Consider the following 11,460-nt stretch of genomic DNA (forward strand, 5'->3'; position numbering starts at 1 on the left):
ATTTTAGAGCCCAATTAATGCCCCACTATTTTTTTTGAGTATTTTTAAAAAAATTCTTACGGTCTAATATGAATGGAAACGTTCCCATGAGACTTTTAAAAGTAAGCGCACTGTGTCTGTCTGTCTGTCTGTCTCTTTTCTGCAGTGTCCCTTCACTAACAAAAATCCAGGGATATGTCGTCATTTGTAAATGTTTGTTTGAAATGAAAGCATTGAACAGAGGCACCTTGTCCAATACTGGAGAAGTGTTTTTTAAATCTATCTGTGTGAAATGTGTTCCATGTAACCCACCTATCTCAGTGCACAAACTGACTCTAAGAGGGTTCTCTGCTATATGGTTCACTGTCTACAGAGGGACATTTGATAACAGAGATGTGGCGGTGAAAAGAATTCTCCCTGAATGCTTCAGCTTTGCTGACCGCGAGGTGCAGCTGCTGCGTGAGTCGGACGAGCACCCCAACGTGATCCGCTATTTCTGCACGGAGAAGGACAGGCAGTTTCAGTACATTGCCATAGAGCTCTGTGCTGCCACCTTACAGGAGGTAACAGGTCACTTACAAACCTAAAAGATTGCTAAAGCAAAGAGCTGTGGCTGCGGGGTAAAGGCAGAGAGGAAAAACAGGCTGTGAAAGGCTTCTCAATGGCAGACTCTAAACTCTGCTTTGAGTCTGCAGTTCAGGCACCTGTTCTATGCAGACAACATTTCTGATGTTACCCAAATCACCATCTGTAATTGGTTATTTACTTTTACAACATAGTCGTTTGCTGTATGTGTAGTTAAGAGGCTTTCCTCCTTGTATCATCATCTCTTCAGAGTTATCACAGTCCAGGGTGAATCTGAGACAGCCCAATTTACTGTAATACTCTGATATCACAGAAGCAAAGAATACAGCCTCCCGGGCTATACATAATTGCTGTTTTCCTTCTATCTTGTAATCAGCAACTGTAATAAAGAGAAAGGGTATGGCATCAGTGTCACAGTGCCTGCCAATGCTTGGGCGGTAAAACAGAAGAAGAAAACTTTTTCTTACCCTTCCTCCTCCCTGGCTTCCTCTGCCCAGACAACATTCCTTTTCCCCCTTTGCTGTGTGTTCCTGCCATTTGGCTTTCCAGCCCTTCCCAGGTCTCTGATATAGGAGAAGGGTCTATTGAACCTTCTATATGCGTTCTTGAAAAAGTCACTCTATGCTCAAATAAATTTGTTAGTCTCTAAGGTGCCACAAGTCCTCCTTTTCTTTTTGCGAATACAGACTAACTCGGCTGCTACTCTGAAACCTCCCACCATGTGTAAGGCATCTGTTGCCCTCAGTAGTAGCCTCTCTACAATGTTGCTTCTTAAGGCCTTTGCTTGTCCTGAGAGCCGACTTTTAAAGAAGCATAGCAGCATGAGTGTGCAGGTGGTGCATGTGCTAAGGAAAGCTTTGTGGGGGGAAGTGAGGTAAGGGCTTTGCTTACCTGGTGTGAGTAAGATGCTGGACACCTTGGCCTACCTACTTTCAGCCTCCACTGGGCAGTGCTAATGAGCAGCATTTACTCAGAGTTAAATTCCTGTTGAAAGGTTTCTCTGAGCTAGGATAAAACATAAAAATAATTATGTTCCTTTAAAAACCAGGCCATCTAGGGAAACTGATGAGTAAAAGCTCCAGCTATCTTGGGCTTTCACTGTGGAAATAAGGGAGATTTAATACTGAGCGGTAGAGTAGAAAGCTAATGCTGTGCCAGTTTTTAAAAATAGTAAATGGGATATCTTGATAATTATAGGCCTGTCAGCCTAACATTGATCCCAGGCAAGTTAATGGAGCTCCTGATACCGGACTCAATTAATAAGAGGGTGATGTAATTAATGCAAATCAACATGAGCTTAAGGAAAATAGGTCCTGTCAAACTAACTTGATTTTTTTTTTTTTTTTTGGATGAAATTACAAAAGTGGTTGATAAAGGGAATAGTGTTGATGTAATATACTTAGACTTCTGTAAAGCATTAGACTTGGTTGCTTAGGATCACAGGTACCCACACCACACTGTAATTAAAAAAACTAGAACAATATAAAATGTACTTGGCACACATTAAATGGATTAAAAATTGGCTAACAAATAGATCTCAAAATGTAATTGGAAATTATCTTCAAGTGGGTGTTTTTTCAACCAGATGTTACAGGGATTGGTTCTTGGCCCTATGCTATTTAACATTTTTATCAATGACTTAGAAGAAAACATAAAAGTCATCTCTGATAAAATTTGCAGATGACACAAAAATTGGGGGATTAAGAGGACAGGTCACCTATTCAGAGCAATCTGGGTCACTTGGTAAACTAGGTGCAAGCAAACAATATGCATTTTAATATGGCTAAATGTAAATGTATACACCTAGGAATAAAGAATGTAGCCATACTTGCAGAATGGGAGACTTCATCCTGCAAAGCAGTGATCCTGGAAAAGATTTGGGGGTCCTGGCTGAACATGAACTCCCAGTATAATGCTGTGGCTGAAAGAGCTAATGCGATCCGGGGATACATAAAAAGGGGAATCTTAAGTCGGAATAGACAAGTTATTTTACCATTATATTTGGCAGTGGTGTAACTGCTGCTGGAATACTGCATTCAATTCTGTTGTCCACAATTTGAGAATGATATTGATAAATTAGAGAGGGTTCGAAGAAGAGCCACAGGAATGATTAAAGGATTAGGAAACATGCTGTATAGTAGTAGACTCAAAGAGCTCAATCCATTTAGCTTAACAAAAAGAAGATTAACGGGTGAGCTGATGATAGTGTATAAGTATCCATATGGGGAACAGATATTTAAGAATGGTCTTTTAATCTAGCAGAGAAGGTATAAAACGATCCAATGGCTTGAAGTTGAAGCCAGACAAATTCAGACTGGAAATAAGGTATACATTTTTAATGGTGAGAGTAATTAGCCATTGGAACAATTTACCACGGGTCATTCTCCATCACTGACCATTTTAAATCATGATTGCCTGTTTGTCGAAAAGATCTGCTCCAAGAATTATTTTGGGGAAGTTCTGTGGCCTGTGCTACACAGGTCAGACTAGAAGATCACAATTCATACTTAGACTCATAGATACTAAGGTCAGAAGGGACCATTCCGATCTTCTAGTCCGACCTCCTGCACAGCGCAGGCCACAGAATCTCACCCACCCACTCCTATGAAAAACCTCACCTATGTCTGAGCTATTGAAGTCCTTAAATCATGGTTTAAAGACTTCAAGGAGCAGAGAAGCCTCCCTCAAGTCACCCATGCCCCATGCTACAGAGGAAGGCGAAAAACCTCCAGGGCCTTTCCAATCTGCCCTGGAGGAAAATTCCTTCCCGACCCCAAATACGGCAATCAGCTAAACCCTGAGCATATGGGCAAGATTCACCAGCCAGATACTACAGAAGATTCTTTCCTGGGTAACTCAGATCCCATCCCATCTCAGGGGATTAGTCCTATTTACCCTGAATATTTAAAGATCAATTACTTACCAAAATCCCATTATCCCATCATACCATCTCCTCCATAAACTTATCAAGTAGAATCTTAAAACCAGATAGATCTTTTGCCCCCACTGCTTCCCTTGGAAGGCTATTCCAAAACTTCACTCCTCTGATGGTTAAAAACCTTGGTCTGATTTCAAGTCTAAACTTCCTGGTGGCCAGTTTATACCCATTTGTTCTTGTGTCCACATTGGTGCTGAGCTTAAATAATTCCTCTCCCTCTCCTGTATTTATCCCTCTGATATATTTATAGAGAGCAATCATATCTCCCCTCAACCTTCTTTTAGTTAGGCTAAACAAGCCAAGCTCCTTAAGTCTCCTTTCATAAGACAAGTTTTCCATTCCTCGGATCATCCTAGTAGCCCTTCTCTGTACCTGCTCCAGTTTGAATTCATCCTTTTTAAGCATGGGAGACCAGAACTACACACAGTATTCTAGGTGAGGTCTCACCAGTGCCTTGTATAATGGTACTAAAACCTCCTTATCCCTACTGGAAATGCCTCTCCTGATGCATGCCAAAACCGCATTAGCTTTTTTCACAGCCATATCACATTGGCAGCTCATAGTCATCCTATGATCAACCAATACTCCAAGGTACTTCTCCTCTTCCGTTACTTCTAATTGATGCGTCCCCAACTTATAACTAAAATTCTTGTTATTAATCCCTAAATGCATAACCTTACACTTCTCACTATTAAATTTCATCCTATTACTATTACTCCAGTTTACAAGGTCATCCAGATCCTCCTGTATAATATCCCGATCCTTCTCTGAATTGGCAATACCTCCCAGCTTTGTATCATCTGTAAACTTTATAAGCACACTCCCACTTTTTGTGCGAAGGTCAGTAATAAAAAGATTAAATAAGATTGGTCCCAAAACCGATCCCTGAGGAACTCCACTGGTAACCTCCCTCCAACCTGACAGTTCGCCTTTCAGTAGGACCCGTTGCAGTCTCCCCTTTAACCAATTCCTTATCCACCTTTTGATGTTCATATTGATCCCCATCTTCTCCAATTTAACTAGTAATTCCCCATGTGGCACGGTATCAAATGCCTTACTGAAATCTAGGTATGTACAAATAGCTGGGTTTTTGCTTTGGTGCCCAAACTGGGGGAAAAAAATTTAGTTGAGTGAAACCCAAAACACATAGTTTCATTTAATTTGGGGGGGGCAGGGGTTAACCTTTTTAAAAATAAAATTGCAGTAAAATTCTAAATGAAAGGGCATTTTGAATTGAAAAATCATAACATAATGTTTTGAAAATGTCAAAACTCGTACACTTTTTTTGTTTTTTTTCTGAATTATTTTTTCAGGTGGGGGTGGAGTTTGACCCAAACCAGCAAATTTGACTCAAAGACACACGAAGTTTCAGTCTGCATTTTTGGCAAAAATAAATAAATGCTGGGCTGAAAAAATTCGCTCTGCTGATTTACTGGGCAGTCTATTGCTCTTCGCTTTTATTTGGAATCCCCTTGTAAATAAAAGTCCTTCATTTGAAGAGCATGCTGGAGTGGACCAGCACATGGGCTCTCTGCACAACAGGCTTGTGGAATTTTAGTACAGTATGATGTTTTAAAGTTCCCCTTTGTCTGTGGGATAGGCTCTTGCAAGTGCATAACTAGCTCTCATTAGATTGGGCAGAATTTACTTCTGTTGAGGGAGCTTTTCAGTGGCCTGGGATCTATGTAGAGACCAGTGTATAAAGAACATGCTGGAGTATTAGGCTTACTTTCTGTTTTACCTTGTATAATATATAGTATGTGGAGCAGAAGGACTTCAGTCACCATGGCTTACAGCCCATTAACCTACTGCAACAGACGACATCTGGTCTTGCTTATCTACACTCTCTCAATATTGGTAAGAAGGCCCTTCATTTCAGTTTCAGGTGACTGTATGTTTTATTGGTTAAGAAGCAAAATAAGCCAGCCTGGTACAGGGAGCTATGGCAGCCATGTAGTTTGTTGCTGGGTGGCTGGGAGAAGTGAAGACCAGTCATTCTTTTTCTTTCCTTTTTTAAATAACAATGCCATTCCATGATGCCCATTCACAAGTGGCCATGATAGCACAGCACTGGGAACCAGGAGATCTAGCTTCATTCCCAGCTCTTCCACAGACTTGTATGTGACACAGCCCCTCTATGCCTCAGTTTTCCCTAGCTGTAAAATGGGGATAATACTTCACTGCTATATTAGCATTTGCTTTGAGCTTCTCACCTACTGTAGAAGTTGAATATAACAAATGATGGCTTTGGAATACCTGGGGGTGTGTGGAGGTGGTGATGGCTCTAACAAGAACTTGCAAGATTTGAAGGAAATGGGTTAGAATAGGTATCCCAAATGAATAGGCAACAGGTGCCTTGAACTTAAGCCTATAGATCCCTGACCGTTAACAAAAACTGCTTCAGTAATGTGAAAGGATTTCATTCCAAATAAATAAAACAATTAAAAATGCTCTTGGTGCTACCCGGTGTCAGTTAATTGGTGTTTGTATTAGTCCACAGGGATTTGAAACCTCATAATATCCTAATTTCAATGCCCAATGCCCATGGCAAGGTCAAAGCCATGATTTCGGACTTCGGCCTGTGTAAGAAGCTGGCAGTGGGCAGGCACAGTTTTAGCCGTCAGTCTGGGGTGCCAGGCACTGAAGGGTGGATCGCTCCAGAGATGCTGAGTGAAGATTGCAAAGAGAACCCTGTAAGTCAATCACATTTGTTCTTGTTCCAAGGGTTAGGGAAGTTCCATGGAGTGGGATTGGCAAGTGTCACACTGTTGCAGTCAGACCTTTACATCCACAGTTCATTGCCTCTTCATTCAAGCTGGTTTGGAACTGAAATGTCTGTGGACTAATTTTCAGAGGTTCTGAACACAACTAGCTCTTGTTGAGGGCTGAACTTTCTGATTAGTGGGCTGTTACTGTATTATCCTGTACCATATTTTGTAGTCCTAGTGAAATTAACGTGATCACCCAAGGAGCCACCAAAAATCAGTTACTTACTCATGGTGGCCTTTAGTGATAGAATGGGATTGTACTAGAAAAGTGGGGATACTTTAAGTGGTCACTTAAGACAGGAGATGTTCTTGGAAGTGGGTTTAGTGCAGGATTTGCCATGTTCTAATTACTTTAGAATATTGTGGAGAGAAGTGTGATTACAGAAACTTCTATAGTTCCCTCAGATGCACAATTGACTTGTGAAGTTGACCCAAAGTATTGAATAAACTGCATTGTAATGTTGCTTATAAACCATATGTTCATTTGCAGACATACACTGTGGACATCTTTTCGGCTGGCTGTGTCTTCTATTATGTGGTATCTGAAGGCAGTCATCCCTTTGGCAAATCCCTGCAGCGGCAAGCCAACATTCTACTCGGTGTTTACAGTCTGGACTCCTTAAATCCAGAGAAGCATGGTAAGTAGGTGGATGTTTTCCTACTCTGTTAAGTGTAAAGCCCTGCACAGTTTATTCTAGCTCCCAAAACACCAGTGGAAATGGTCTGAGACCTATGAATCACCATGACCCCAAAGTTGCAAATGTGAAGTACAAGCACCTGAAGTAATTAGATGGGAACCTCCTTTTAAAAACTTAGAAGCCCTTAAAACTATTGACTTTACTGTCCAAAAGTGTATGAAGTTCCGGGTGATTACAAGTTTTGAGCCCTCCAAGCTTTACTGTGATAGTTTTAAGAGGAATTTCATGTAAATCCAGGATGTTAAAAAGATTGAGCTGACCTTTGCTCTTAGCTGTACTGATTCAACCCCAATGACTTTCTGGTGGGTTGCACAGACTATAAATCAGGGCAGGATTTGGTCTGTTTTTTGTAGGCTGAGCATCCAACTGGAAATTCTAGGTCTCTGACAAACTCGAAGGTGTCGTGATGGCTTCTTAAAGACTGAAAACAACTTTAACTGTTTCAGACAGTCTGGGAATAATCACCCTTTTTCTTGTAGAGGACATAGTCGCTCGTGACTTAATAGAGCAGATGATAAACATGGATCCTCAGAAACGTCCATCCGCCAGCTGTGTGCTGAAGCACCCGTTCTTCTGGGATCTAGAAAGACAGCTCCAGTTTTTTCAGGTCTGTCTTGTCAATTTTTTATTTTGTCCAGGATGAAACATTCTGCATACATTTTTAAAATCTTATACTCTAAAACTTCAAGTTAAAGTCTTTGAGATAGTTGCTTGTAGAATCAGCAGTTGATAAATGTGCAGTGTAAGGAACAAAGAAGTGAGGGTGTGTGCTTAGTCAGTGCAGGTAAGAAAATGTCCAGCCCTTTGGAGGGTTTCAGTCCAGTGAGCATGTTGGGTTTTCTATGTTGAAAGAACTCTGGCAGATAGCTCCTGACTACCAATCCTATGTTCAGTCCAGTTACATTGTACTGTCTCACAGCAGCAAGCAGCCGTTTTTCAGGACACCCTTTAATCTGGTAGAGGGTGGCAATTTGTAATTGGGAGGGTGGGGAGTGCGTAGGAGTTAGAAGTAAAAATACAGCATTTGAAGTAACTTGAACATTTCTTACAGGATGTGAGTGACCGAATAGAAAAAGAATCTTTAGATGGTCCCATAGTCAAGCAGTTAGAGAGAGGAGGGAGAGAGGTGGTAAAAATGGACTGGAGAGAGCACATCACGGTTCCCCTTCAGACAGGTAACTGAGATTATATTCCATAATAATGTAAGGGAATTACAAGCTATTATCCCTAACCTGCATGTACAGGAAGGCAGCAATACCATTATCTTTCAAATTTGTCACATGAGATCTTGGCCTGCAACTGAAGTACTGAATTGTTCTAAATTAAAAAGTACATATATGTACACCTGTGCACGCACACACACACACATATGCCCTATTTTAGAACTGAGTGACTTAAAACAAGCATGAAAACACAAAAAACAAGAGTGTGGCCATTTCAGGCCCTATTTTCCATTGTTGACTTACCAGGCTTTAGTGGTATTTACATTGTACTTTTTAAGAGCAGAGATGATACAGTTCAAAAATCATATGGGTCACACATGCATCAAACTGTTTGATATTCTGCATTGTCAATATGCCTCCTGCACTGATTTTTTCCTTTAGTGTTTGAAAAAGGTTATAATACTTCAGACCCTGATTTACCTGGCAAGAACAGTACAAACAGCTCTTTCACGTGTTTTGGCTGCAAGTATGGGAGATAGCAGCAGATCAGCTCCCTGGAGGACTTTGTACACATCAGTTCATTTAAAAAACAAAACAAATAAACACAGCCTTGTTGCTTTTGCAGATCTTCGAAAATTCAGATCTTATAAAGGGGGCTCAGTACGGGATCTTCTGCGGGCGATGAGAAATAAGGTAAGGGAGGGGGTGTGTGTGTGTGTGTGTGTGTGTGTGTCAGCATCAAACCACCTTAGAATCTGTACCACGTAAAACTTTAGCCATCCATACCTGTCATATTCGCCATGCCTATTTAGAAGTATAAACAGCATTTTAAATAACTTGAATGTTACACTTTCTGTTTCCACCTAAACCATCTTTTTATTGGCTTATCTTAGGTTGTGGTCCACTGTACTGCCAACAATCCACCACTATAAAATGACACTTGTCATTTAGTAAGGTTTCTTTGGCCACTAAACTGTTTCTTGTTCATGGGGATCTCTTTAGTATGTTGCATAGAGGAAGAAAGTGAATACCCTATAAAGAATGCTCTTCTGTATCTTTTTTTTTTTTTTTTTCCTAGAAACATCATTACAGAGAACTGCCCCTGGAAGTGCAGGAGACGCTGGGCTCTATCCCAGACTATTTTGTATGTTATTTCACGTCTCGTTTTCCTCGCCTTCTCCTTCACACCTACCACGCAATGCAAATCTGCAGCCGGGAACGACTCTTTCAGCATTATTATAGTCAGGATTCTGCAGAGCAGAGACTTCCAGGAGATACCATTTGAGAGGGTGGAGATGGGGCTCCCTTCTCTGTCATGAACATTCCAAGCATAGGGCTGTGACACTGGCCTACCTTTAGCAGGGACAAGTGGGATCATCAAAGAGTAAAATGTCTCTTTGAAGAAACCAAGCTTCCAAACGTGCCTTATGTTATGTCTGCGCTGAAGCAGGAAAAGAACTGTAGGAGCACAAGGAATGAAAGCTAACTTCAGAAAAGCATTGAACCAAGCTGGTGGAGTTATCCTAAGGCAGCTTTTAAGAAAGAAAGTGAAAATGGAGTGCAAACAGCTATGTGTAAACATCATTCTGCTGTTGAACATACTTACATTGTACTTGATTTTATAATTCATATATTTTACTGCACAGAATCAAACACAGTGACTGAAACCATATCGTTACTAGGCATTAGGATCTGGAAAAGGAGCCTTTTAGTTGTAGCAAACCATCCAAACTTGCTATTGCACTACTGCCATATTCTGCATTTGAAACCGTGTCTTAGATACAATACAGTGATTGTAAAGGGAATAATCTGAAAATATCCAAAACCTGTAAAGAGAATGTAATTTCTAATTAATCAGTGCAACCCTTGAATATTAGTCCCCAATTCTTGGGTAGATACAATGCCATGCGATACATTACCGATTGGAAAAATCGGTCAGTTCTATTTACTTCACAAATGCAAGACTGCATGATATGGGGTTTTGAGAGATCAGCCAAATGTTCACAGAAAGGCAATGACAGTATTTGGCTTAGATCACAGTATTAAAAACTGAGCTATACCGTAATTTGGAGAAGCATATTCAGATGTCCATTTCTAGTTTCTTTGTAGGAAAGAGGCCAGTTGGTGTGTTGGATACAGCAACTGTCTGGTTGAAATTGTTCCTTTCTTTCTTCTTAAGAAAGTCTTCAGTTACTGAGCCAGAGGCAATGTGACCCTGTAGTGGGAAAGGGATCTAAATATGAGTTGCTCTAAAGAACAGTGAAATTATGGACCACATTTTTAATTGGTGAATGAAAGTAGTAATAAACAATGGAACCTGAGTTCCTGTATGTCTGGATTGATGATGATGTCCAAGGTGAAGTTTTTATGTACATTTTCTTTACATTTGAAAGGATGCAGTATTCCTTTTCAGTGGCCCTAAAGCTGTGACAAGCATTAAATGTGTGAACAGCATTAAGAAATGCTGGGTTCTGATGTGATACATGTGTATTATTCTTTTACAATATATTTATTTAACATATTTATATTTATTTAATTTTTACTACAAAGTGGTATCAAATTTAAATGGTACAAGTATAAAGCATGCCAAATACTTTAAAAAAAAAAAACAACCCCTTCTAGTGTTTTCTCTTAACCACTTTTTAATAACTGAAAGAGGAAAAGCTATACTGCATCTTTCAATGGAACTAATTTGTCTATTCTTGTTAATGGGTAAATCATGTGGACAGGGAAGCTTTTAATTTGTCTGACTGTGCCATTGTGTCGTAAACTAGTAAATTATTGACGGTTACTTGTGTGATTGGGCATTGCTATGGGGTGTGTGTTTTTTCTTTTTCTAATGCAGTCACCTTTCTAAAGCTTACATTTTGGGGAGTTTCCTAGTTTTACATTGTAAGAAATCAGATGTCAAGGTAAGATGCCAAATTGTGCAAGTTACATGTTTTTAAAGCTTGAAAAAATGGTAGTTTTACCTAAGATGATTCAAAGTTTATTTCATATTTTTATACCTCTAATGTACAGTTCTTTTATAATTCTACTAAATAATGACTTGTACTCAATAATAAATACAAATAGGTTTAGAGACTGAGGCGTGTTCCCCTTTTTTAGTGAAAATGGCTGTTCACTCGTAGCAGTCTGGGAAGATGGGTAGGACTAGAAAGGAAGCTGTGCACTCTCTGCTGCTGACATTCATGGGAATAGCATGGCTTTTGGGGGGGGAAAGAGTGTGAAAACCCGTGTTAAAGGTAATCAAGCAAAAAGGGCAAGGTGGAAGATTTTGCCCTTTTTTTTTTTTTTTTTTTTTTTTTTTTTTTTTTTTTAAACTCCAC

General features: G+C 40.0%; 1 protein-coding gene across 2 annotated transcripts in view; it reads left to right on the plus strand.

Annotated features, from left to right (window-relative positions):
- ERN1 (endoplasmic reticulum to nucleus signaling 1) overlaps window positions 1–11,213 on the plus strand; it is a 60,905-nt gene extending 49,692 nt beyond the window's left edge. For both annotated transcript variants that reach the window (XM_038371003.2, XM_043496489.1), the window contains exons 15-22: window positions 353–542; window positions 5,260–5,359; window positions 5,996–6,195; window positions 6,761–6,908; window positions 7,448–7,575; window positions 8,020–8,143; window positions 8,757–8,824; window positions 9,210–11,213. In XM_038371003.2, coding sequence (XP_038226931.1) covers window positions 353–542; window positions 5,260–5,359; window positions 5,996–6,195; window positions 6,761–6,908; window positions 7,448–7,575; window positions 8,020–8,143; window positions 8,757–8,824; window positions 9,210–9,416 — 1,165 coding nt within the window. In that variant the 3' untranslated portion in view covers window positions 9,417–11,213. The remainder of the gene's footprint in view (window positions 1–352; window positions 543–5,259; window positions 5,360–5,995; window positions 6,196–6,760; window positions 6,909–7,447; window positions 7,576–8,019; window positions 8,144–8,756; window positions 8,825–9,209) is intronic.
- The last annotated feature ends 247 nt before the right edge of the window (window positions 11,214–11,460 follow it).

Source organism: Dermochelys coriacea, chromosome 14 (assembly GCF_009764565.3).
Source record: "Dermochelys coriacea isolate rDerCor1 chromosome 14, rDerCor1.pri.v4, whole genome shotgun sequence".
Lineage (NCBI taxonomy): Eukaryota > Metazoa > Chordata > Testudines > Dermochelyidae > Dermochelys > Dermochelys coriacea.